The following is a 27,979-nucleotide window of genomic DNA, read 5'->3' on the forward strand; positions in this document are numbered from 1 at the left end:
TTATCATATGGGTCCGTGGACGAAAGCATATTTATTTAGTGGTCCTTGACATGAAATAACTTTTTACGCTTGTCCGATTTTACGATGCGAGCCACCATTTCATAAGGTCACCGCAGGGGAACCGGAGTGGCTAATACCAGCTTTAGCCCATGTTTGTTTTCTTATTGTGGAAGCCACTCCAACATAATTAGGATGATGTTAACACTAATGGGGCCCGCGGCTATTAAGCATTAGTAATAGCAATCCACAGGCAATTGCACGTTTGTACAAAACTCCCACGCATACACACACACACACACACGCACACGCACACACCTGTATTCCCTCAGATCTAGCAAGAACAAAACAGTCTGACCTTTTCAGAGCATCGCGGCTTAATAACTCTGTATGGGAGATAAGGATGTTATCCCCTGCATGTCTGTCTGTTATTATTTCTTCGCCGAGCCACATGTGAAGGCTTGACAGTGCACATGTACAAGTATGCATGAACTGTCTCTTTAGATCTCTCTATTCTCTTTCCTGATCTCTCTTTCTGCATGTACGCATCCTCTCTTTCTATGTCTCTCTCTCTCTCTCTAACACACACACACAGACACACACTGACTGCCTTCTGCTCACTGCGGCTTTCAACATAATCAACAGCGGAAACCTCGCTAACGCCGTATTTCATCTGCTTTCACATTTTTTTGCGGGCTGGGGATCTCTGTGTGTGTGTGTGCATGTGTGTGTGTGGATTGCGGGGGGGGAGGGAGGGGTGCGGCAGTGTGTACCCTCTGAATGTGGTGAATAATTAAAAACCAGAGTCCCAGGGCAGAGCCTTAAGCTGAAATATTCACAAGTCTCTGTCTGCCCCTGCCACTTGATTGGCAGGTTATTAGGAGAGCTAGAGTGAAAAGATGCTGCTGGTGCTGTGTGCGTGTGTGTGTGTGTGTGTGTGCGCGCGCATGCATGTGTTTGTGAGTGAGAGGGTGCATATGTTTGCGTCGGAGCCTCCCTTGTGTGAGTGTGTATATACCCTTTTGTGCTGTGTGTGTGTGTGCATGCATGTATTTGTAGTGGTGCATATGTGTGTGCGTGTGTCTGAGCCTCCCTTGTGTAAGTGTGAGTGACTGTACTGAACATGAATTTTTTTATTTTTTTTTTTATTTAACCTTTATTTAACCAGGCAGGTCAATTAAGAACAAATTCTTATTTACAATGACGGCCTAGCAAGAGGACAAAAGGACCTCTCGAAGGGTAAAGGGAAAAGGGGAGCAAAAAAAATTTTAAAAAAAACACGCAAAAGAAACTAAACAAAGAACAATCCAGACTATCAGACACAAATGTTACATACATCGCAGAGGCAGAGAAACCCAACACAGTATGGGAACGGGGAAATAATCAAAACACACACCAAACAAACAACCAAATAAAATTACAAGTCATGCAAGTCATGAAGCAGAACAGACAAATTTCTTTGTCAGTTAAAAGGCTGGGTGACAGTTGCAGGTGTGTGTGAACAACTCTGCAATAGAGTCCTTAAAAGTAGTGAGGGAGATCAATTTGTCCAGTTTCAAAGTCTTTTGCAGCTCATTCCAACTGCTGGGAGCAGCAAATTGTAAGGACTGGCCAAAAGGAGTATTAACACGGGGAACATCTAGCAAGATATGGCGGGCAGCTCTGGTGTTATAGGGAGTGGATGACAATTTTAACAAGTGTATCAAATAAGGAGGAGTCAGACCAAGGAGGGTTTTGTAAACGAGTGTAAGCCAATGAATCTCTCGTCGAAGGTGTAACGATGGCCAATTAACAGAAGTGTATAAGTCACAATGATGTGTTGTAAGGGGGCATTTGTGGCAAACCTAATTGCTGAGTGGTACAAAACACTAAGGCGTTCAAGGACACTCTTGCTTGCATGCCTGTAAATGACATCGCCATCGCATATCCCAGTTAAGGTCTCCTAATAAGACAAACTCAGACCTGAGGTGAGGAGCAAGGAGACAGCTTAAGGCTGTAAGGGCACCAACTGGTGCTGATGGCGGACGATAACACCCAGCAACTTTTAGACAGGAGTTGTTGGAAAGCTTAATATGTAAGATCAACAGATCGAATTGTTTGGGTACAGATTTGGCAGTGTTCACAGAGCACTGGAGTTGCTCCTGGTATAGATAGCAACACCACCTCCTCTAGAGGATCTATCCTGTCGGAATAAATTATAACCAGACAGACTGACCTCCGAGTTGGAGATGCTCTTTTTGAGCCAGGTTTCACTAATAACCAGTACATCTGGATTAGCAGTATGAACCCAAACTTTCAACTGATCTAGCTTTGGCAATAAGCTTCTAGAATTAATATGGAGAAAACCCAGGTTTTTACGAGAACAGAAGTCAGAAAAGCAAAAATCATCAATATTCAAGCCACTGTCAGGACAACCTAAATTATCACACAAGCCAGAAACAGGGACATGGACATGGACATTACCAGAAATCATTAGTAATAGCATAATCAAAGCATGGCTAAGGACAGTAAACCTTTTACCATTTTGTTGTATTTTCTTAACTGTTCCATCTGAAGGCAATAAAACTGAATTGTGAAGAAGTCTCATGATGTAACATGAACACAGAGCCACCAAAGGACACTTAGTGAGAGGAAACCGAACGTTTTCTTAATAAAAAAGTAAAGAGAGCAGAGAGAAAGTAAAACAGTTTGGGATTAGCCATGATTACGTTGTAGCTGGTAGAGGAGATCAGGCTGTAGCTGGTGGATGAGGCCCAGGCTGTAGCTGGTAGAGGAGGCCCAGGCTGTAGCTGGTGGAGGAGGCCCAGGCTGTAGCTGGTAGAGGAGGCCCAGGCTGTAGCTGGTGGAGGAGGCCCAGGCTGTAGCTGGTAGAGGAGATCAGGCTGTAGCTGGTAGAGGAGAGCAGGCTGTAGCTGGTAGAGGAGATCAGGCTGTAGCTGGTAGAGGAGGCCCAGGCTGTAGCTGGTGGAGGAGGCCCAGGCTGTAGCTGGTGGAGGAGGCCCAGGCTGTAGCTGGTGGAGGAGGCCCAGGCTGTAGCTGGTAGAGGAGATCAGGCTGTAGCTGGTAGAGGAGAGCAGGCTGTAGCTGGTAGAGGAGGCCCAGGCTGTAGCTGGTGGAGGAGGCCCAGGCTGTAGCTGGTAGAGGAGAGCAGGCTGTAGCTGGTAGAGGAGGCCCAGGCTGTAGCTGGTGGAGGAGGCCCAGGCTGTAGCTGGTAGAGGAGAGCAGGCTGTAGCTGGTAGAGGAGAGCAGGCTGTAGCTGGTAGAGGAGGCCCAGGCTGTAGCTGGTAGAGGAGAGCAGGCTGTAGCTGGTAGAGGAGAGCAGGCTGTAGCTGGTAGAGGAGGCCCAGGCTGTAGCTGGTGGATGAGGCCCAGGCTGTAGCTGGTGGATGAGGCCCAGGCTGTAGCTGGTAGAGGAGGCCCAGGCTGTAGCTGGTAGAGGAGGGCAAGCTGTAGCTGGTAGAGGAGGCCCAGGCTGTAGCTGGTGGAGGAGGCCCAGGCTGTAGCTGGTGGATGAGGCCCAGGCTGTAGCTGGTGGAGGAGGCCCAGGCTGTAGCTGGTAGAGGAGGGCCAGGCTGTAGCTGGTAGAGGAGGGCCAGGCTGTAGCTGGTAGAGGAGGGCCAGGCTGTAGCTGGTAGAGGAGAGCAGGATGTGGCTGGTAGAGGAGGCTGTAGCTGGTAGAGGAGGCCCAGACTGTAGCTGGTAGAGGAGCACAGGCTGTAGTGCATATGATGCCTGCAGATTCTTAAAATGTCTTCATCATATCACCTAAACTCAAGGCTGTAGAAGCTCTTCAATACAGTTAAATAAAGAATTCTGAGTCTTAAATTCACTTTTAGAGGTCTTAACATTCTTGTGCTGTTTTTCTGGTGAGGAATAAGCCCAGTCACGTCGACCTGCCTGTGTATTCTGATGCTATTCTGAGGTTTTCATTTTCACATTCACTGCATCTGCAAAATCGACCTTATATTCCATTCTGACTGGGATTAACAAGATTGTAAAAAGAAGCTTGTAAATTAACTTGATGAAACTGGCAGACAGTCTAGTCTAGACACCGGCATTCTTGTTAATTCTGTGAATGTGCATGAAAGCGTGTGTGTGCGCTTACGCATTTGCATCCGTGAGTGAGTGAGCATGTGTGTGTGTGTGTGTGTGTGCGTGCGTGTGCGCCTTTCGATAAAAATCTGCCATTGTCCCTCTCGGCAGCTCTGCAGGGCATCGCTGTCTCAACCCCGCCAGACTATCGAGCATGTTATCAGACAGAGGAGGGCATTTTGGGCCGATCGATAAGCTTTCCAGATGATATATGCGGGCCGGGTGCGCTGTCCTGCCTAGCAACCCCCCCCCCCTCCACTAAAACGACATTTCTGTTCTTATCGGGGTGTAAAACTGTCTGCCCCCTCGACCCCCCACCCCCCCTCCTCCCCCGCATCGAGTCCTCTGTCGCTTCTCCCTGCTCTCCACCCCTCCGCCTCCTTTTCTACTACTTGATCCCTTCATGTTGGAGGTATTTGGATAGAGTGAGGGAGAGCGCCTATAGTAATATCCGAACACGAGGAACGATAATTGTATAAAATTCACTCTGGGATAGCAGCATCCCCTCCAGGGACGTCACAAACTTGTTTCAAACAAGCCTTTGCGAGCAAATCATTGGTTTCCAGGACAAAATAGGAGCAACATTTGAATCCTGTCAAACTGTATATCCCCACCTGGAGTCACAAGCTACTCATTAGAGCCTCATTTTCACTGGCAGTATGACTGGTGGGAATAATCAAGACAAGGAGTGTCTCGAATTGAGGTGTTATCAGAGAAATGTAGAAATGTGAATGGGGTGATATCGTCGCTCGAGGAGATCTTTACACTTTAGAACAGTAGTTGGAAGGAACAAGTACTGATTTGGCAACGAAGTCAAGGGTATATGCAGTGTGTGAAGTATAATCACCCCTTTCTTATGAGAATATACTATCAGTCGAATTCTTTTTCAAGTATAAGGTCAGCCCAATTACTATTCAAAAACATAGTCCAGGCTGCTCACCTCCCCAGCTGCCACTACAGAACTCTCCAGACCCAATTTCTACCTTATCTGCCTATTGATATCCGGCATGAGTCCAAAAGTCAATTTTTTAAAGTTTTAACCTCCTTTGAGCCCCAGATGGACGGGTTAGGGTTAGGGTTGGGTGCTGTAAGGTGTCTTTCACAGTAAACGTATCCTAAATTGTCTTTCCAACACTTTTCCTGTGATTGTCTCAACTTTCTCACTCGTACCGTCCTATGTGCCGAACCACAGCCATTCGATACTACAACGTGAAAACAAATGTATTTACAAATGCTATTAATTCCAGGTCTGACTGACAGGCCCTATGGACTCTTTTGCACGCTTCAGAAAGGATGTGTCAACACACCCATGTATCTAGTAAGATACAACACACCTAGGATGTGTTAAAAACGCGAACAAACGCACATGGACCCATCATGTGTTGTCCCTAACTGGACACAGGAAAGTGTCGAAAATGGCACATCCTTTCCGAGAGTGCCATAATAATCTCGCCTCATGTAACAGAAAGGTCCGCCCTCCCCCACCCCCCACCCGCCCACCCCCATCCTTCAAAGCAATCTCGCCGAAAGGATAGATAGAGGGGGAATATTATCCAACCCCATCAGAGAGGGCCGACTTGCCATTTCCACGCTAGATGCAGCCAATCTTCGGGACGCCGTCGCTACATTTTCTTATACACAGCCGCAGAGAAATAGCTATCAGAGCGAGGGCGAGGACACTGACGAGGTTGTTAGACTACCAAAGAGATGTGCGGGCGCGTGTGCATTCGCCCTACACGAGCTCGTCAGCAAAGGAATGAGATGGAAAAAGACCCTAAAATGTCAAAACCGAGAGCGTGCGCGCTTTCCCGCCCGCGCACGCACCTCCGCATCTTCAAAGATCAACAGCTGTCTGGAAACTTTCGGCGAACGTCTCATCTCTCTCCCCCTGTTTCTCGGGCTTTGTCTTCTCATTTTTTTTATTTTTTTTTCTCTCTCCCCCCAGTCTACACATCCCTTTGTAAGTGTCTCTGAAACATATGGAGCATCAAAAAAGATAGCAACCAAAAGGGTTTCTGTCTACTTGTTTAAAAGGAATCAATAGCTCTGTCTCTCTCCTTAACTACTTCAAAGAATCCGTCTGCGCTGACGCAATAATACATGAAGGTTGGAGGAACCATCTGTGTGTTATTGAGTTATTGTTTGAGAGCCTGTCTGAGAGCTTATAAAATGAGGAGTGTGTAGGAATTTGCGTGGGTGTTCAGTACGTGTGTGTGTGTGTGTGTGAGTGAGAGACGTATTGCTTCCCGATAATTGATTTAATCGTCAGTCCTTGTTTTCTGTTATTTCATTTTGCCTCACCCTCTTCACGTTGTCGATTCCCATGAGGCTTTGCGGCTGGCGTTCGGACACTCCACCACTGACCGCAGGCCTTAATGAAAAATCGTGGCGTCTGCTTTCCACCGATATGACCTGTTTATGCCCACGGTGGACGGCAGTGGCCTAGAATCCACCGGTCCAAATCAATGGCATCACGAATGATAAACTCATTCCTAAATACACTCTCCTCTCGCCCCAAAGTAGAGAAAAAGAGAGTGGGGGGGGGGGGGGTGAAAAAAGGGAGGGGAGATGGAAAAATCAAAATCAATAGGTTTTTCATTACTGCTGTGATTCACCAGTCTTTTCTGATTATTTTTCCGGATCCGCGGACAAAGGAAAATGGTTTTTTTTTGGGTTCTTTTTCTTCTTCAAATCAAATTACCAGCCGGCCCCCACGAATGGAAATAATAATCAAGGGGCGTCCCGCGATGTTTTGATTCATCTCTTTGCACTCTCCCCACCTCCAGCGCTCCAGGTAGGATTGATTGGCCGGATCGATGGCACCAGAGCTAATTGGACAAAAGTAATAAATATTTAGCCTTTTTCTTTCTTTTTTTTTGGGTGGGCGGGGGCACAACACACACACACACACACACACACACACACACAAGCGCAACTGAGCATTTCCATCATTATTGTTATTCTAGTGAAAGCGGGCGGGCAGATTGCTTGATTAGAGCGCAGTGGACTGAAGGTCAGAGGAATCCATACTCTGCCGGCTGTTTTGTTTGCCGACGACTCCCAAGGCCGCGCTAATTTAGTTTTAACTCGGGAGTTTTTAAAACAGGCAAACAGCGGCGAAGAAAAGGGGTTGTTTGGGTTGAATGAGATGTAGATTTCTCTCTTGCTATTGTTCTCTTAATCAAGGACACACACAGGCATATGCACACACACACAGGCACTCACACACACACACATCCTAGTACATACACATACACATGTAAACACACGCACACATACCAACACACTACTTTCCATGTCCACTACACAATTAATGAGACTCTATACTAATTAATAGTCACTATTGGGGATTACTTCTAGTCTGTGTTGCTCTATGTAGCCTATTTCCCCTTTTATTATTATCATTTGTCGTTATTATTCATATTCTTTCATTTGATTGAAGATTGTTATGTAGAGTTCAGTGCCTAATGTGATCAAATGGATAATTAAAAGCAACTGATGCACTTGTCCCTGTAGTTGATTTATGATAGACTGATACTAGGCAGCATGAACGTTGTACTGACATTGTACTGACGTTGTATTGACTAGTACCTGGATCAGTATTTGATCCATTCCACGTTTCAGGAGGTGCGTGACTCCGTCAGTTGTTTTTGATGCAGTTCCGTCATTTTGACCGCACACACTCCATCGTGTTTGATGAACCAGGCTTTAATTGACGGTGCGACCTCAAGCATACAGCTCATCTCAAAGCGAAGACGTTCTCCGCTCTCTCGTTTCTAAGAAGTTTTTTCTCTCCAGACAACTTCGGGAAGAGCGTCTTTCACAAGGGCACGAGTATCGACTTGGCATTCTTGGATTTGATAAACACCTATTGTCTCTCTTTCCCCCTCCATCTCTTCCCTCCTATTAGTCTGCGTTGTGTCGCGGTATCGGTGGATTCTGCCTCCGCGGCAGCAGCAGGTGTTTGGAGGGAGAGCCAGTGACACATGGAGGCGCCCTGTCAGACTAACTCATTAGAGACTCCGCGCCTCCTTTGTCTCCTCATTTAGAGGGGAGGAAAGCGCGCACGCACGCGCACGTGCACGTACACACACAGAACAGCAGGTGGCCGCTGTCCCAGCAGGACAAATCAAAGCAGGCAAACTCAACACCTCCACAGCGGATGGACATCTCCATACGATTTGAGTTATAAATTGCTGTTTGTCGGTTTTTGAAAATGGACATTTTGTATGCCGCTTTGGCAATACTGTTTCTAGACAGTCATGCCAGTAAAGTCACTGATCTGATTATAAAGTCAGAGAAGAAAAAGTTATCTAGTTAACGCTGTTACATCCTCAACTTCTGCTATATTTTCCGACACTGTAAGTTTCCTCTGGTGTAAAAAAGTGACAAGTGTGACTCCGATGGTTGTGTCAACTGCCTGGGGAGCTCTCTGGGGAAGACTAAGCATATGGTAGATGCTCCGCAGGAAAACGTGGTGTTAATTGATGTGACTGCGAGTACATGCATTAGATATGCAGTGATAATAAACACTGCACCGGTGATTAATGGTTATAATAATGATAATAAATATGATGAGCTGTATTTATGCAGCACTTTTCAAAGTTACAAAGTGCTTTCGAAAGAGAAGGCAGTGAGAGTAAAAAGAAAGCAAATACAACACATAACAGCACAAAAATATAAAAAAGGCACAAAAGTTAGCAGTTAAAAGCAATATTGTACAGATGAATATTGTACCTGCATGTCTTCAAGCAAGTTGTTCCAAAGTTTAGAGGCCCTGTTTGAAAATTCTTGATTTTGTCAGCAGATCTCAAACTGCTTAAAAAAAAAAAATCAATAAAATCTTAAAATTGATTCTATAATCTGCAGTGTAAACTGGCTAAAATGGGAGTATGTGATCTCTCCTCTTAGTTCTAGTTAAAAGCCGAGCTGCTGCTTCTGCACTAGTTTTCTGGTTGATGCAAGAATACAGGGAGTTACAATAATCAATACGAGATTAAATAAGTGCGTGAAAGACTTCTTCCATGTCTGAAAAAGACAGAAATGGCCTAATTTTAGAACTATTTCTTAGGTGATAGAAACAAGACTGAACAGCTCTTTGTACTTGTTTCTCAACAATTCAGATCAGAATCAAATATGACAGTTGGTTTGATATTAGATGCCAGGTTTGTGGTGTAATCCTACAGTCCCCCCTATATGAGATATCAGTTAGTGTTTGAGTAATATGGGTGTTTGAGGGCCGATTTCAGCAGCCGTATTTTGCACTGAAGCTGCCTGTAGCTGATATTTTGCACTGAAAGTCAAAATCTTTGTTTTTGTATTCTTGTCAGGCTGGAGAAGCCTCTGCAAAAAGCCCTTAAGCCATCGTGGGACACTAAGGGAGCGTTCACGCCAATCATGTTCGGAGCTGTTTATTTGAACTCTGGAGCGTTTACTTCTTTAGTCCCAAACCCCCACACCCCCACCACCAAAACCTCTAACCCGTTAGGATGACAGGTTACCAAAATGGTCCAATAAACGAGTCTACTTGTGAATCTGTGTGACTTTTGTTTACAAGCCCTGGTTCACTTGGAATTGAGCAGCGGTAACCTAAGCATACCAAATACAAAAATGTAACAAAGCTTTTTCTTTGGTTCTGACCAAAGAAAACAAACTGGAGGTGCGAACCCAGACTAATGAAATTCTTTTACATGGGTCAGCAGCTCCTTAAGGCAGAGTGAAGCAGGTTTCACTGCAGGTTTTACAGGTTTTACTGTTCAGTAAAATTCTCCCACACCACACTGGGATGAATTGTCTGTGGTCAGCCATCGTAAAAGACTAGCTGACTAGCTGTGGTCGAGGAGGAACTTCCATCATATCAGCAGTAGATGACACTAACTGGCCCATATCCAATTACTGATAAAAGGCTAATTGGCAAACTGATATATCAGTCTAACCCATGTGGAAAAAGTACTCAAATCATTTACTTAAGTAAAAGTAGCAATACCATAATGGAAAAATACTTCATTAAAAGTAAAAGTTCTGCATTCAAAAATGTACTTAACTAAAAGTAAATAAGTATTAGCAGTAAAATGTACTTAAGTGTCAAAAGTAAAAGTGCTCAGAGTGTTAAATTATTGACTCTAACAATGCATCATTTTTTATGAGCTTATTGTATGTTTTGCATGTAAAACCTTATTCTGCAAAGTAACTAGTAACTCCAACCGTCAGATAAATGAAGTGGAGTCAAAAATACAATATTTCCCTCTGAAATGTAGTGGAGTAAAAGTAGAAAGTCTCACAAAATGGAAAGTAAAGTGCCAGTACCTCAAAATTGTACTCAAGTACAGTACATGAGTAAATGTACTTTGTTGCTTTCCACCTCTGGAAAAAGTAGATTGGATATGTATCCCAGCTGTCATATGTGGTGTTCCGCAGTAGAGTTCTTGCTGTTTGCTCACCTCTCCCTAATGCCTTGCCCATCCAACCAGAATGGAATGAAAGCGCTCACTGAGGCTTAGTATCGACAGCCCAAGTCCCTCTGTGGTATATCTGGAGGCTTCCCCCCCCACACACACACACACTGTTAATTTATTAGATTTTAGTCATGCCTCTGGTTTACTTTGAGAGTAAATTAGATTAGGAAGCTTCAGCGCTGGTGGGGGAAACGGCATCGTTTCGCATAGCGAGAGAGAAGAGTAAAAAAATATATATATATCTACCTCCCTCTACTTTTCGTTCTCTCCTTCTGTCTGTCTCTCTGTGGGTGTGTTTGTGCCGGCTAAGATGCGAGTCTGCAGGAGTGCGTGTCTGTCCTCAACTACTATTAACTTCTCTCATCTTCGCAACATGGCTCCCCTCTCATCTCTCTCTCCCTCTCTCTCCCTCGCTCTTTCTCCCTTAATACGTGTGTTTGCATGTCCGTGCGCGTACGTGCGCCCCGAGTTCCACTACTATTAACTATTCTCTCATCTTCCCCAACACGGCTCCACTCTCATCTTTCACAACATGGCTCCCCTGCCTCTCTGTCTGTCGGCCATTTTAGAAAATCTTTTCTCCTCTTCCTCCACATCTGTCTCTTCGCCCGGCTTCGGCGTGGCTCTGGTGCTGCTCTGCTTAAAAAAAAAAAAAACACACACACACACCCTGCTGGGAAAAAAAAAAACCAAAAAAACCCCCATCAAGTTTCTTCATCCTCCTACCGCATTTCACACATTCTCATCCTCGTTCTATCTCTCCTCTCTCCTTCCCTTTCCCTGTTGTCTTTCTTCATCCTCTCTTTTTTTTCTCCCCCCCTCCCCCCCCCCCCTTCCTCCGGCGCACAACCTCTTTATAGCCCTCCTTGCCATGCTGCGATAATTAGTCAGCGCTAAAATAATACAGCCTCGAGAAAACAACAAGAGCTGAGCAGAGGGCTCGGCTCCGCTGGGAGGGAAGGAGGGAGGAGGGAGGAAGGGATGGAGGGATGGAGAGAGCGAAAGAGAGAGGGAGGGAAGGAGGGGAGCTGAGTTGTGTCAGCCGATTTCAAATGGCTACCAGCGGATTGTTAGATAATGAAGGTTTCAGGTAGCTGAGTGTGTGTGTGTGTGTGTGTGTGTGTGTGTGTGCAAGATAGGAAGACTGCATGTCTCCATTCTTCTGCTGTCTACTTTTTCCCTGTGTATGAGTCAGAGTGTTGTGGATGTGCTTTGATGGCCTGTTGGCCCTGCAGTCATCACAGGCTCCTCTCTCCATCCTGCCTGACCAGAACACAGCTAGAGCCCCGCTGTTGTAGGGCATGAAAAACAAACAGCACTATGAAAAGCCATGCTGTGTGTATGTACTTGTGTGTGCATGTCCATGTCTACCTGTGCAGTAGTATGAAAGCTCATGCTGTCACGCTGCATATATGTGTGTGTGTGTGTGTGTGTGTACACGTGTGCAAAGTACTGTGTATGCAGAGAGTATGTGTGAGTGTCGCATGACTGCAATCACACATCCATGTGTGCAATTCTATGTGTTGTTTGTATGCAGATTAGTGTATGCATGTGTGTGTGCAGGCATCTTTGTGTGCATTAGTGTGTGTGTGTGTGTGTGTGTGTCTGTACAATAGTAGTAGTGTGTGTGTGCATTAGTATCTGCGCGTGTGTGCAAAGAAGTGTGGATGCAGTTTTTTGTGTATGTGTGTGTCTATGTGTGCGTGTGTGTAAATTGTGTATGTTAGTTTATGTGTGTTTGTGCATCTATGTGTGCATTTGTAACTGCATCAGTGTGTGCAAAGTAATCTTTGCACACACTGATGCGTATGTGTGCGTGTGTATGCGTGTTTGTGTGCGGGTATGCACTGGCACATCAATGTGTTCATTAGCATCTGAGTATATGTGCACAAGTAGCGCGCGTGCGGTGTGTGCGTCTACGCATGTATAAGTGTGTATCAGCGTGCGTGTGTGTGTGTTGCAGCAGTTCTGCGGAGGGCAGACGGGAGCCTCAGAGACAGACAGCCCACGGGGTTGGGAGCAGTTCGCCGCGGTCTCGTTACGCTATGCTAATCACAGCCAACGCCCGTCACTTCTCATCCACCGGCGGGCTTTATTGGACCCAGCCCAAGTCCAAACTCCTCCATTACAGTTCAAACTTCGACTCGCTCCAGCGTACGAGGCGGGCAGATTTTTTAGGCTGCGGCTCAAGAACGCTGCTGAAGCAAACTTCCTTTGACAGGGAGATCTGAGGGATTTCTTTTGTCGACGTTGAGAGGTGGTGGTTGCTGACAACATAGCCGACGCAATGTTTGTCAGTTCGCCCTAGTTTGCATGCGACGCAACTGAAGGCAACTGAGGGCAACCGAAACTGCAGTGGCTCGGCGGATTATCATTTCAAAGGGCGGTGACAGCCAAACACTATGCTAAACATGACTCGGTGATCACGATACACACCGCCAGTAACAATATTTTTTTCTCCCACGACTAAAGTGTTGCCTTATTTTTTTTTTACCTTGCATCATCGTTTTAAAACAGGCTGTTAATGCCACTGATATGTATTCCGACTTTTCATTGAATTGTTGATGGACAGAATTCTTCACATCGTTGCCATGGAGAGGCAAATTCAGGTCAGTAAGTCAGATTGAGGCACTCCTATGAAACTTCATCATGGTTCACAGCACTGAAGAACATAATTTTCTCCAAATCTTGTCTGCTCTTTGTTGGGCAGTGCCTGATTATTAAAATATAAGGAAGTTGTATTATTCTGTTGTTGTATTATTTCAATTAACTATGAATCTTTGCACCTTGACAACAAATTTTCCTCCTGTTTCTCTCCAAAACGACAAAATATGTGACAGAGGAGAAAACAAAGATGTCCTTCTTATTGTCAAAAGTTATGGCAGCTTCAGTATTTAGAGTCAGAAAAGGTGAATTTTAACGTCGGTGTACATGGTGTCTGCCTTCTTCTTCTTTCCGGTCACGTCTTTCCCCGATGTTCCAACATTTGCGCTGTGGGACTGGACACAACCTGTACTTGTTCTTCGAGGAACAACCAAAACTCCACTCTAACAGCCTTTTTTCCAGGTTTTCATGTGTTTTCATGTGTCTATATGCCAGTTTTATATCATAACATCATGATAACACCTTTTTTCCTCCTCCTGTGTTTCGCAGCTGGGACAACCTACATCTTCGGGCGAGGCGGAGCCCTCATCACGTATACCTGGCCACCCAACGACCGGCCGAGCACACGGGCAGACCGGCTGGCGGTGGGCTTCAGCACGCAGCTGAAGGAGGCCGTTCTGGTCAGGGTGGAGAGTGCCAAGGGACTGGGAGATTACCTGGAGCTGCACATAGTAAGAGACATCGCCTTGGGGTTACCCGAAGGGGATGGGATGGAGGGCGGGAATGGGGAACGTATCCAAAGCTCGCATGCCGTAAAACTGCTCATTGGGGAGAGTCTGGAGCTGTGCAGGTTAAGACGAACCACCAGGGGGATTGAAGGGAGAGAGAGAGAGAGAGAGAGAGAGAGAGAGATTGAGAGGGCAGGAAAAAAAGGGGAGAAGGAAGGTGGAAAGATGCCAACTGAGACTGGGGGAGAAGACCTGGGGCTATTCAGACGATTCACTGGAGATCAAGAGAAGGGAGGGAGGGAGTGGGAAGGAATGAATGAATGGATGGAGGAAGGAGAGGCAGTCAATGGAAAGGAAGGATGTGGAAGAGGGAGGGAGGATCGGCGGCATCAAGAGACTGGGAATGAACCAGGAGAAAGATTCGCCGAGTGGGGGGACTGAAAGAAAGAGACTAGACGAGAACTGAAGGATTTCGTGAGAAGACGTGAACATGAGAAGATGTTACATATCTTTGTGGAGGATATTCAAACAGAAGCTGCTCTGTGAGATGTTGTTGCTTAAGGTTGAGAAGAGATGCCAGACTATGCTGTAGCTTGACAGGTTGGAGTTGGGCTGAATATCTTGCTTGCAGTACTTTGGGTCAAACTTCGGTTAAAAGATACTGTCAAAAACGTCGGTATCAGATTCTCCATTGGAAATGATCGGTAATTCCAGGTTTTAGTCAGGTTTTGGGTTGCAAAATCTCTACCATTTGCGCTCCGTTTGAATTTAGACAGGATTCTTCTAAGACTTGGGTCAGGCCAAAGGCTCAAAAGTTCCAGGCCTGAGTCAAGCTTCATACCAGACAAGACAGGGGGCAGATTGGATCAGGGTTCAGGGGTGGCTCAAGGTCCTCAAGGTTTTGGGGGAATTGTCAGGTTTTTCTGGTGAGCGGCATTCTATATTTTTTTGTGTAGTCCTTGAACGTGTTCGGAGGAGGGCAAAGAGGAGGCGTCAATGTGTGCAGAGTGCAGAAAATGATGAGTGATCACCCAAGGGCATCTCTTTTATTCTCTGTCAAACTAGTTATTAGCCCCATCTCTGCTCTTATTACTTTCATATGTTAGGCTAAAGGGCCGTTTTAAAAGCACCTCTAATGACAACTTTAAATGGCAATTAAGGGACATCAGGCATTTAAAAAATGCACTAATGCAGGCACTAACTGTCTCGTTGACCCTTTTGCTCCCTCTGCCCGATATTGCTTTCCGAGCGCGTATTCGTTTTAATGGCAGTTTTTCTCTTAATTACCAGCCAAGGCCAAACCTGGTGACTCTGATCCACTCATCATGTTGCTGGCGTCTCACAGTCACACACATAGACAGTCAGGTTGAGAGCTGCAAACAATGTAATACCAGCTGGTGTGAAAGACATTGCCTTGTCCCGCAGCTCCTTGTCCCGCCTCGAAAAGCACTCACTGATAAAACACTATCACTATCACTATTATCGACCCTCCCCCCATCTTTCTGCTGTTTCACAGAGATAAATGGACTCGCATTCACTCACATTGATACTTGGCTATCTGCGTGCATGTACGTGTGTGTGTGTGTGTGTGTGTGTGTGTGTGTGTGTGTGTGTGTGAATGTGTGATCACACCCCTCCAATATCCCGGTGACCCCAATTTGTTTGGGCCGCCGGTGCCTGGAAGCAACAGGAATACAGTTGACCACGGGTCGCTTCTCATCCAGCTACTCTCTAAGCTGAGAGGGACAGAGGGAGGGATGACAGGAAAGAGAAAAGGGAGGGATGAAAGAGCGCATGGAGGGGGAGGGGGAGGGCCATCGCATGGGCCGAGCACCTCGGGTCAAGGCCAATTTTAAAGCTCTTATCATCAGCGATAAATAATCATAATGACTGTAATGATGAAAGATTAGAGTTGTAAACGCGATGGGTGCAACAAATGATGCTGAGGTCGAGGTGGCGATGTACCTTATAGAGGACTACCAACTAGAGTAGTTGAACTTTAAAGGGCCAGTTCCTGTTTTTTTTTTTTAAATGCAATATTCAGATGGTTGTTTGGCCTCAGAACCACATGAAACTGGAAAGTATGAAGTATCCAATGAGCCATACAAACATCAACAAAACAGACACTACTGAAGCTAAAATATCTTCCAAAAAACAGAGAAAATAGCAGGAACTTTCCTTTAAAATAAGTCTGCCAGCTTGGGTTCAACTTTGTTCAGAGGCTTAGATGAACCATGGTGCATTAGGTTTTTTATTCTAGTCTTAAGGAAAGTCTCCTCTCAGTGTGTCTCTGCCTGTCGCTCACAATCCCTCATCAGTCATTCTTTTGCTCCCTCGTCTCTCAAGTGCATATTCTCTATCTAACTTCTCTGTCTTTCATTCACTCCCTCGTTCCCTCACCTCTCCCTCTCTTGCGCTCTCTTTCTATATCTCTCTCTCTTTCTCACATCAGTGCCTCAGACACAGCCGCCCCGCTCCTCCGCTCCCATTGCAATTACATTTCATTTGCTGCCGTTCCTCCCAAGTCGCTCGCCTAAATGACTCCGTTCAGCCCACGGTGGGTGTTTGGGCCCCTTTAATTATGCCCGTCTCTCTTCAAGGGGAGAACTACGGGCAAATTAGACCTGGGAACCCAGGGGCCCTGGCCCCATATCATCCCATCTGATGGGGGCCTCGCAGACCCAATCAAACTACAAAATAGCTCCACATTCAAACAATGATGGCAGCCTCGAGGTCCAATACCTGGGGCCTGATTCGTTAGCTTTGGCTGCCGATTCACAAACAGCGTTTCATTCTGCGTTTGAGGTTAGCTTGTTGGATGGACTCCAATTAATAGGATTTCAAAGGTTTTAACCCTGACTGGCAAATTTGAAAATGGTTCAGTGGAAAACTGAACAGCTATGCACAACTCTAAGGAAATTAGTTTGTCAGATAGTGGACAGTTTTGTCACTGACAATGTGCACTGCAATAGAGGTTCCAAAGCAGAAATCCACCGTAATTCTGTATTTCCATGCACTTTTCAAGCATTATTAATGTTAATGACAACTATATCCTTCCTAAGCCTGTATCATTAGGGGCGTCCTGGTGGCTCAGTGGTCTAAGTCTTGTACCATGTAAACGTGACGTTCTGGACCTTCCAGGACCTTTGTCGCATGTCATCCCAATCTTTCCTGTCTCTCTCTACTTGGAAGAGAGACAGCCTGTATCATTGGGTCAGTGGTGGGGCAAGTAAAGACCACAGACCCAGATCAGTACTCTTTCCTCTCATTACAGCATATGACACGGTGCTGGTGGATGCCCCCGTCAGGCTCTTTCTCTGTCTGTCTCTCGCTACAAATGCTCGGGCACGGGTGGGCACAGCTGATAATAACGTGCCAGCGAAATGTGATAGGGCATTATTCCTTATCTCTCACACACCACCCGTCTCTGTATACCCTTCTTCCCTTGCCCACCCTCCTTCATACCCCCCCTCCTCCTGCTGCTCTCTCCATCTCCATGACAGAGGGGCAGGACATCATTTCAGTACATCTTCATGACATGCCGCCATCAGGGCCTGGGGTGGGAGATGCAGAGAGAAAGGGATGCAGATGCAGGGAGATATGGGACGAGGCGGATGCGCTGAATCTGTAGCCCGGGGAGCGGTTTGAAGGGGAGGTGTCCTCGCAAGACCTTGCTTCTTACAGATGCCCAATTATTTACTGTGGGTGTGTCTGAAAGCTCTGCAAACTTTCTAGTTGGCATTTGAGAGTTCTAGCTGCAAAGGATCAATTTGTCACAAGAAATTCATTAGCTGGAAAATGCCAGAAAAATGAATCACTTCTGAAACAGACCAAACATGACTGCATATGTTGCTGCCGCAGTACAGCAGATGTGCTCAGATGAACATGTTGGCTGCTAAAGTGGGAATCCACAAGATCTGTGTTACTTTGATCTTGGCGATGTCCTTGGTGCTCAGCTCAGAGATCAGCTGTCAATCAAACGGTGTGGGCGGAGCTATGATGTCTTTTTCCTTGAATTTGGGATTTTCTGTTGATGCAGTTTGAGTTTCTCTTTTCTTTGTCTGTTCAGCCATGGTGGCTATCACTGCTCATGCTAACTACAAAAGCTTTCATGAACTGGCTATAGGTTGAATCACTATTATGTGATATCAATCAGTGATAGAGAGTACCAAAACAGAAATGTATTTCTATGAAAATGTCACAGATTATTACTTGAATGTGCACTTCTATTTCACAGTTTTTGGTACGTAGCATGTGTCCCAAACAATGTCTTTTGCAGGATTTTATCCCTGCAGAAGTAAAAATGGACATTTGCGAGGTCAGGACATCATCTCGGCCAATCTTCATGACATTTCCACCATCAGGGCCCGGGGTGTGAGATGCAGGGAGTGAAGGGTGCAGACAGAGAGATATGGCAGCCGGCTGATAGACTGTATCTGCTGCCTATGGCTGCTGGAAAAGGGAGATGTCCTTGCGAGACCTTGGGACCCACTCATAAAAAAGGTCCTGGTGCACAGTTATTTTTGCTTGCGTCCAAATCCTAGGGCTTACGAAAAATGGATCTTGATGCCAAAATCAGCATTTTACATTTGTTTTATCCAATTTTCTGCCACATATCAAAAGTTTAAACTGATTTCTGTTATTACCAAAGATATGAATGCTATAGATATGAATGTCATCTTTTAATCATATTCTTTTGAATGATCATATGACTGAAAGTAGGATAAAGCTAGACTGTTTTTATAACCCGGACTCCTAGCGTTTGACTCATACACAGTTTTGTACTTTAGGATCCCAGCTGAGACCTTTTCCAGGACATTAAGCTCACAGAAAGAGAAATGACCACTTAAGAGCTCTGATCTGAATAGAAGCACAATCCCGTGCTTAGGGCCGCTAATATGCGGAGTCTTTTATGCAGCTGCTTCAATGACTACAAAGGCCAATAAAGTCACAGAAAAAAAATAGAGCAGCAAAGTGAAGGTATTTAGCATGCACAGGCTCCATTACAATGAGTCACCGATGAAAAGAGCAAATATCGGAGCTATTTTCTTCGCGCGGCTGCTCATAAACTTTCTAAACGGCCTGACGGGCGGCTGAATAGCAGCTTACACTTCACCTCCCGACACCGGGACTCGGCACGAGCTTTTTTTTTTTTATTATTTTTTAGGAGGTGTCTGTGTTTGTATTTATCGCCGTCCACACAGGCACCGCTCACATTTGACAGTCATTACATTTACAACTGGCGAGCTGTCCCGCTAACTGCTCCGCGGGAAGTGTCTCATCTGCAGTTATGGGCCGGTGCACCGCGCGCAGCGGGCCTCCCCCGGCTACCTCCATCACTGGCTGTCCGGTCCCGGCTCATAGCATTAAATAAGGGCCGCCTCTGATTACCCGTTAGGGAGCCATCCCTCACTCCGACCGTAAGGGAGAGAGGGGGGGGGGGGGGGGGAGATGGATATATTTTCTCCTCTTCTGTCCCCCCCCCCCCTCCCACTCCCAGTATGTGACAAATGCTGATTGAGAGAGGAAGAGAGGGAGGACAGCGCGCCCCTGCGTTCGTGTTTGTGCACACAGGCTTGTTTGCGGCAGGTCAAAATGTGAAGTACAGCACCTGACTTCATTAGCTTTTCCCCATGATCTCCATCTCTCTCTCTCTCTCTCTCTCTCCCTCTCTGCTGGCTACCGAGAGAAACACCGTACCGCTGCCTCGCGGTTATCTATCAGGAGTTCAGGCCGGCGACTGTTTAATTATGGGTGGAAAAATGTGATCCGATGTGCGACGGCAGCTGCGGATGAGATGAGCGGCGAGGAGAAGGAGGCGGGGGGGGCGGAGTGTTTTCATAGTGCAGCGGGGAGCCGAGAGATGCTGGCGTCAGATAAAGGTAGATGGCGATGCGGATAAAACTGTCAGGGAGAGGCAGAGGCTTTTATCCTCTACTCCCCACCCCCGGTAGCAATACACACACACACACACACGTATACACAGAGGAATGGGTGTGCACGCACGCACACACATACTTGTCCGCATGCACTCCGCCTCCACTCCTAACTAGCTGTCAGTAGTGTATGAGCATGCACACACACACACACACACACATTAACGACTCTCTGGTTTTAACTAGCAGTGAGTGGCACACACACACACATACACAAACACATTTACAAGGACACCTTCACATTCACTTACACCCATGACGCGTATGATTAGCCCCCGCCACACACACATTCGTACACACACAGTCAAATTTACAAGGGCAGCTCCGCACACACACTGTCCCACACGTTGTGATTTTGTTATTTCCTTTTTTATACCCCACCCCCCACTTTCCCTCCCTTTAAACGAGTGTCACTTCTACAAACGGCTCTCCTTCATCTTGTCAGGGGGGAAAAACGCAAAACATGCAGGGAGGGATGGAGGGATGAAGCATGGAGAACAATCGAGGGGAGGAAGGGAGGATGGGGGAGGGGGAGAGGAAGGGGTTGCGTTGATGAATGCGGCTGCCTCGCAAAGGGGAGCGTGGGCCGCGGTCGGTAACGAGATCGGGTCCTGGTGGGTTTGGCAGGGTCTCTCTCCCAGGCGGGCGGGGAGCCTGACAGCCTATCGATTAATCCTTCCCCTCCGCATCACTAATTAATTCTCCCCTCCATGACAGATTCCACCTGGCCTCCGCCTCCCCCGACCCACAGGCTTCATTCTGGGGGGGTGGTGGGGGGGGGCAGTCCTCCCCCACCCCCACCCCCACCCCCTACACCTCTAACCCCAGAGGGTAGTTACCTGAACGCGCTGCCCCCTGCTGGTACCGCTTTGATCACTTGTCTCGGTTTGTAATTTGTCAGATCTGAATGTGGCCTAGCATATTGTTAACTATAGATTTATAAAAATGTGATGGAAACGGTTGACCTGCCCATCACTGTATAACTACATCGACATCAGTTAGCTATGGCAAGGTGTGGCATTTGAGTCCATATTTGATCTTGAAGCTTTGTCACTATAATAGAGATCAAAGACCAAGCAAAAAAAAACAGAAATCTATTTGGAAGCCATATTTTAAAAAAATGACATCATGGCTCATTCAGGACAAGTGTTCCCTCTAAGCTGAAGTGACCTATGCCTAAAAATGTATGACATTGACCATACAATAATAATATATTGCTCCACATGCGCAGGTTTCGAAGTTTTGTTGGCAAGATGCATGGACTTTGCCATAGCTTAGTGTTCAGTGAATTGTTGCCCCTGCTGATTTTACCATGTACTGAGCATGCTTCCATCCAAAGGGCCAGTTTGTTAATTAGGTGACTTGAAGCACCAATACGTCGCTCTGCGTGTAGCTCAGACCGGCTCTGCATCCCATGTGAGCTCTCGGTGAGAGTAAATGGATGGGCTCCCAGGATCAATAAGCTATTAGTGTCCAAGAGAGCAGGCCTGTCTGTATGGGTTCAGCCCTGCCTAGGATAATCACCTGGGAAGGGAAAAGCACCCCATTGCTTTCTGTTCTTTCTTCCTCTTTCTCCGTCTCTCTCTTTCCTTCCTACCTCCCGCCTCTCTCTCTACTCTATCCACTCATCCACATCAAGGGGAACAACCTTGTAGTGTGTACACTGTGTCTGCTCTCTCTCACCTTAGGCCAGATCAGTACTGTATGGCTGCGCTGCATGACTAATTCCTGCCTGCTGACAGTTACTAGCAACCTTTATTGCGATGCATATGGGTTGTATTGTCCAACACAGTCTCATACAATGTCATGAAATTAGTACAAACTCTGAAATGCAGATTAGATGTTATGGACACAAATTATATGAAGATTATGTTCCTCCACCGCAAAAGGAATATGTGAGAATAGCATGAATTGGACACGCCATTTTCACGCGTTCGTCATGTGGAAACGTTAGCTGATGGTTAGGTTTAGGCAACTAAAAGTTTGGTTATGGTTAGGCAACTAAAACAATTTTGGATAAGGTTCAGGTCAAGGTTTTGGTCATGGATCCACCATGTTATTTCAATGTCACAGTACTAGCTGTTTCTAGTTGTTTCTCCTCCATGTAATCCTTGAGAGAAACAAATTTCTCTCCCTTTTCAAGCACAGAGCACATTTCATGAAACTTCAGGGGACCAGGCTCTGTTGTCAGTATTGTGATGCATTGCACTGACGTGGCAACAGCGATGTCTCCATCCCACATTTATTTCACATTTAATGTGCATTTCCCTTTCAGCGTGTGGGGTTTTTAATCTTGGAGATAGGTTGGATCGGGATTTAACTCAATGAGCCTTGGCATGTAAGGGTTTTGCAACGGCTTTCTTTGTGAATCAGGGTGGAAGTTCCAGCAAAAAGAAAATCTATAGTTGGCCCCTTAGTCCCCGCGCTCCGCAAGACGAAGAGAGGGAGAAATAAAGGAGATTGGTACGGGAGGCGGAAGGAAAGGGGAGTGGAGAAAAGAAAGAGAATATAACAAGATGGAGGGGAAGAAAAAAGAAGAGGGAGAGCAGATTTATCCAGTCTGCGTTGTCCTTTGTGAGGCGCCCTGAAGAGGGCTGTAGCTTTCCACCGCCAGGTCCTCGCCAAAATGTCACCGCCGCACATCCGGCCCTCAGCTCCCTCCGGACGCGCTTCAGCCGGGCCTCCCCTCCCTCGCCGCACAGGACGGCCCGCAGACGCGAACACAACTCCTAATGCAACAAACACAACGCAGCTGAATGTTACTCATGAGAAATCATACCTTCATTTGCATGCTGATTCATCTACACCTACTACTACTACTACTACTACTACTGCTGCTGCTGCTGCTGCTGCTGCTATTAACAATTCTCTGTGACTAATACACTCATTTTCTGTTTGAATGCACAGGTGTCTGCCCTATTCTGAATGGCCTCATTAAAACTTCTCTCTCCGCCGATTAACTCATAATGCTGACACACGCATGAATTTCAGATTGGATACGTCATACTTAAACAAACACCGAATTCATACAGCTCTTCTGTGCAAACTCCCATTTCTCATTTTTAACGCATACCCCAGCTACTGCTGGCTGTGTGTTATCATTTCTATTGAGTATCATTGCAGCCTGTTAGCATTTTATCTTTTACTGTTTGGACTTTGGCTGACCCGCATGCCTTCTCTCCCCTTTGATTCATCGCTACATCCATAATTCATCTTTGCCCTTTCCACAAAAGTTTTTCTATCGACTTTCTGCACTGTATTAATAAAGCCTATATCTTCTATCGATTGTAAAACTGCTGTGACTCCATGCCCCCCTTTAATATCTCAATCGACCACCAAATGTGCGCCCTCCATCACTTTTCACCTGTTTTCCTCAACAAAATTAGCCCGTACGCCCTGGTTATTCCCCAACACAATGAGCGCTGTGTTGCTGTGAGGAAGATCAGCACAGTCAGGCCTTTCAGATTTCCTGTATTGACTCCGACCGTTTGAACGCTTCCCACCCAAAATCTCAAAATTCCGGTCAGCTCCAAGCCCAAACATTCTGGTACCAAATCTTTTCTCTCTGTTATCTCAGTTCACTTGTTGACTTGCTTCGGGCATGATGTTTTCTACCTTGGACGCAGTCGAGCACAATCTATCTCAGAGAAGAAAAGAAAGCAGAGCGGGGGAAAGAGAGAGAGAGAGAGGTAGCGAGAGAAACGGACCTGCAAAACGCAGAAGTGGAAAGAGGGAAAAGGCAAAAGAGCCAGAGGAAGAGAGATGGAGTGCGAGAGAGAGATAGGGGAGGAGGCCGAGAGAGGCAAAAAAAAAAAAGATGTTTACATTTGCTCATCCATGCAGAGCTCACATGTCCGTGTTTCCAAGCCCTCGGCGATGTACTCAAGGCAGAACCGACGGATGCATCCTTTCTCAGTTTGCCGCTCTTAACTCGACTCCATCGGCCACACTGCTGTTGACAGACCGGGAAAAAGGCACTTCATTATTCAACACTTTTGTTGTTCTAAAAATGAACGCACATTAAGAATGGATGTGTGGGGCCGTCAGCAGAAAATTTGGTCAGAACGGCGAACGAAGCTCTCGAAAAGGGGCTGGTGTAGAGCGAAGATAAGAAGAGCACATTTTTTCTTTTTTTTACTGTAATTCCTTTTGAGGAACAAAAGAGCTCTTAATAGATGCCGGAGCTGCCATTCCGCAACGAGTCGAATTCGCTTCAAAGCGCCTCTGAGGAGAAAAGATAGACAACCGACCGGGCCAATCCCGGGACGCGAGGATGATTGTGCCATTTGTGAGTTCAGACTTTGTCCCACCCCTAGGCTGTTGAGGCTGCTGGTGTATAATAAGTGCTTTTACATGCACTGTGCGAGTGTGTTTGTGGTGAATGCGCACAGTCCACAGGCTATGTGTATTTAGTCTGCTCACCATAACTGGAGCAGTCATTTTACAGCCAATTAATTTCCATTGTTTGGAGAGCAAGATGGAAGCTGAAGAGGGGATGATGAGAGAGAGAGGGAGGGAGGCAGCGAGACAAAAAGGACAGATGGGCACATGATACAAAAGAACAAAAATGGAAAATATCCTCTTATCCCTCTTGTTTGCCCCGCCGCCCCCCCCCCCTCCTCCCTCTCTTCTATCTTTTCCTCTGCGGGTCGAGGAGTGCTCTCACCAGTAATCCATCCCCGCTGATATGGGTGGCTGAGGTCTTAGCTCAGTGAACAGAGAGAGAGGTAGACTTTTCTCTCTCGCTCTCTCTTCCGCCCCCCCCCCCCCCCACCCCCCCGAGAGATGAAAATCCTTTTGTCAGACCGGCGATAACTGATGCGGGATGGGCCCCGGAGGCCCCTGCGAACCTGTCGCAGAGACCCCGCCACGGATGTTCGCTCCTGAATCTTTCATGCGCTATCACCCGGCCGATAAGGTGCAAATAGGATTCGGTAAACCGCGGCTATTGCCTCGGCAAATCCTCTGTAAGACCACTTTGGATTGGATTTTGAAGGCAAGGCGGTGGTCGAGTAGGGGGACGGAAAAAAACGAGGGGGGGGGGTGTATGGAGAGAGTGAGCAACAAATGGAGAAAGAGGAAGCGAGAGACGAGCCAACCAAGGGGGACAGAGAGTGGGTTATGTTCAGCTGTAAGTATATACGAGCGGACAGATATACAATTCAATTGCTCGCCCATACCGAATGTGCTCAGCGATGTGAGACCGCCGTACGTTTCCACCGCTCTCCCCCTCCTCGTTCTCTCTCTTACTGGATATATTTCTTCACTGCCGCTCGCAGAATGAGAAGACACTCCGGCGGGATGGAAACGGGCGGCGAGAAGGAGGGGAACGTGGGCGGAAAGGGAAGGCAAAGGTGAGGCGAGCGACGCAGGGGTAGGTGAGAGCGATGCGCCGCCGCCGGCCAAAGGCTAGGGAGATAAGAGGAGGGAGGGAGAGAGAGGGAAGGGAGGATAGGACAGTGTAGTAGCAGAGGTGGGTGTCCTGGGGGAGGTCACGGCCGTGGAATAGCAAAACACACACATACAACTTTCCCCAAATCCCCTGACACTTCAACTGCTGCACTGCCAATGCATTCCACCTTGCAACATATGCTACACACTATGGTTCAGACTTCAAAATTCTGAATTCAGACTTTCACAACAGTATACTGAAATTCGGCGTGCCAATGGTAACACACACACCTTTTGCTGCAGCCTAACGCTTTCTACTCTCTCAGTCTTCAAGCAGTTCAACCGACCGTCCTCTCGTATTCAGCAGCCTCTTCTGTGTGCTCAGCGCCGCTCTCGGCGTCGCCGTTCAATTTGATGAGCGGCGGAGGAGGACAAAGTGGGGGGAAAAAAATAGCACAGCTCTCACTCACTTTGATTCATTACGGCTGCTGTTCGCCGTCTCTCCCTTTCTCCTGAGCGGGGGTCAGTCAGAGGGAAATACATAAGCAGCCGCGCCGCAAATGGTTTCGGCAAACAAAACAAAACGGGCCTTTTGTTTTCTTAGCTTTGCATTCGCGAGAGCCACGTGAACAGAGACCCGAAGAGGGACAAGGTCATTTCTTTCCCGGCGTGTTTATGAGACGTTTAAAACAAAACAACGGTGTCGCTTTTTCTCGGCGCTTGAGGACGACAATACTCAGAGAAGTGGAATCAACATTGAGTTCGAGAATCGACTCGCCAAGCGGAATTGGCTCACGTACTCCCTCCGTAAATTTTTACAGGGGGGCGTAAAGCCACAAGGGAGGAACCTCCAGTAAGTGATTGAAGGATTGGTGTCATCAAATTACGCCTACACGGTTTAGGAGGAGAAGCAGGAGGAAGCGGCGCGCTGAAGTTCATCATTCATTCATTGGCTGCCGCCGCAGAGAGTTGGGTCTACCGGCACTTTCTTTAGTTCTTCCGGTTGGTTTCGGGACAATAAACTGCAACAAACAGCAACAGCCTTCAATCATTTAGTTCGCAAACCTTTTTGTAACCACCCCTCGTCTTGGAAGCGCTTGCCCTCTTTCTATCCTTCACGTAGGAACTGTTTAGCGGCGGAGTACAAATTAAAAGCCACTTTGGCGGGATGTGAGGAACTCTGCCAGTCACAATTTGCCGAGGAAAGACAGAGCGACCCGGAGAGTAAAGCAAAGGTAATCCTCTGCAAGTCCAATTTCAGGCCATGAGCTTACTCCATCAGGCAACCTTGAGCCCCCAAACACAGGCATCATTAAACGTGTTTGCAGCCCTTTTTAAAACTTTAATTTGGCAAACAGACTGGATGGCTGCAGCTAGTGGGTCCGACTCATTCTTGTTTGTTCTCTTATTCTCCCTGTTTCCTCTCCCCCCTCTCTCTCTCTCGCTCTCTCTCTCTCTAATTCTCTTATTCTTTCACTGTTTTTTTTTTCTCTTTCCCTCCCTCTCTGCTGAGTCAGTGCTTGTACTTACACAGTGCCAGGCTTCAGGATGATATGCTGAATAAGAATAAGTACCCTTATATCCCTAGCTGATATAGCAAAAGGGTGGGGGAAGAGTAGGAGAAAGAGGGGGAGTGACAAGTAGTCAGTTTGACTATAATGAGGGGATGCAACAGTGTTTTTTTTTTTCTTTTTCTTTTTTTTTGACACAGTGTCCAAAAGGGGAAATGTGCTGACATTACTGCAGCAGCGGCTATGATGTGAGACGTTTTGGGGACACATTCGGTCAGATTAGTAAAAGCAGCCGCAGCGGCTGAGAATTCAAAGTTAGCCAACAGTTGGGTAGAGTTAGATGAGTGTACTTGGCAGGCGCACGGACTCGTTAAGTTGCACAGGAAGTCACTTAGGAGACAATGAGTCCGCTGACTATAATCGGAGCGCTTTAACTATTATCCTGTGCATTTTGGACGCGTGGATCCATCCGACTCCACTAAGACTGTCTGGGGCGGTACCCGTCAAGCTGTTCATCTCCTCTGCAAGGAGCTGGGCCGACTCAAGGAAGAAAAAAAAGCTTGCTAGTTGGATGTCTTCCCAGAGCAATTAGCCGAGCCCACATGCCTGTTTGATTAATACACCGATGAAAATTAGCTTCTCCCAGCCACTTGCCGAGCCTAAGCCCCTTCCACCCTGACCAGGATGCGTCCTGTCAGTCTGTCAGCAGCCCCTCTTCAGCCACTGTTGACTCATCTGCAGGGCATATGTAGGGTGTTAAATTCCAAAAGGCGTGTTGGATTCATATGGTCCGCACGTCTGATACCGTAACATTGATGAATGGAAGAGGGAGCAGCCTGCAGTTGGCCATTTTGACAAATGAAGCCTTTTCCCCCGTCTTGCCTACTCCACCTGCTCGCCAGTTTACATTGCCATGCTATCCTCGCTCATTCAACCGCGGCGCAATCCATACATGTTTGACAGATAGGGCATAGTTATCAAAGCTGGCAGTCACAATAATTAGAAAAAGGCAATAGTCGGGGCCGGGGAGACGGTTTCCCTGATGGATTAACAGCAATCGCTTACGCCGGCGTCCAATAGCTGTTTACGCTGGCAGTCATAAGGCAGACTTATTGAGCATCCGTAATGCCTTTCTGTGGATCCACTTGATCAAAACCAATCGGCTAGCTAATCAACAGATGTAATAGTATACAGTGGTCCGTTTCCAAGAGCAGCAGATGTATTATCAGCGGAGAGAAAATAAGATGCATAAACAACAGGCACTC

The 27,979-nt window shown here is 46.8% G+C and overlaps 1 protein-coding gene across 3 annotated transcripts in view; it reads left to right on the forward strand.

The window, feature by feature from the left end:
* The window catches only part of nrxn2b (neurexin 2b), a 603,500-nt gene that overhangs the window by 482,479 nt on the left and 93,042 nt on the right, over nt 1-27,979 (forward strand). For all 3 annotated transcript variants that reach the window (XM_078281834.1, XM_071923519.2, XM_071923520.2), the window contains one exon: nt 13,698-13,879. In XM_078281834.1, coding sequence (XP_078137960.1) covers nt 13,698-13,879 — 182 coding nt within the window. The remainder of the gene's footprint in view (nt 1-13,697; nt 13,880-27,979) is intronic.

This window comes from Centroberyx gerrardi, chromosome 23, assembly GCF_048128805.1.
Source record: "Centroberyx gerrardi isolate f3 chromosome 23, fCenGer3.hap1.cur.20231027, whole genome shotgun sequence".
Taxonomy (NCBI): Eukaryota; Metazoa; Chordata; class Actinopteri; order Beryciformes; family Berycidae; genus Centroberyx; species Centroberyx gerrardi.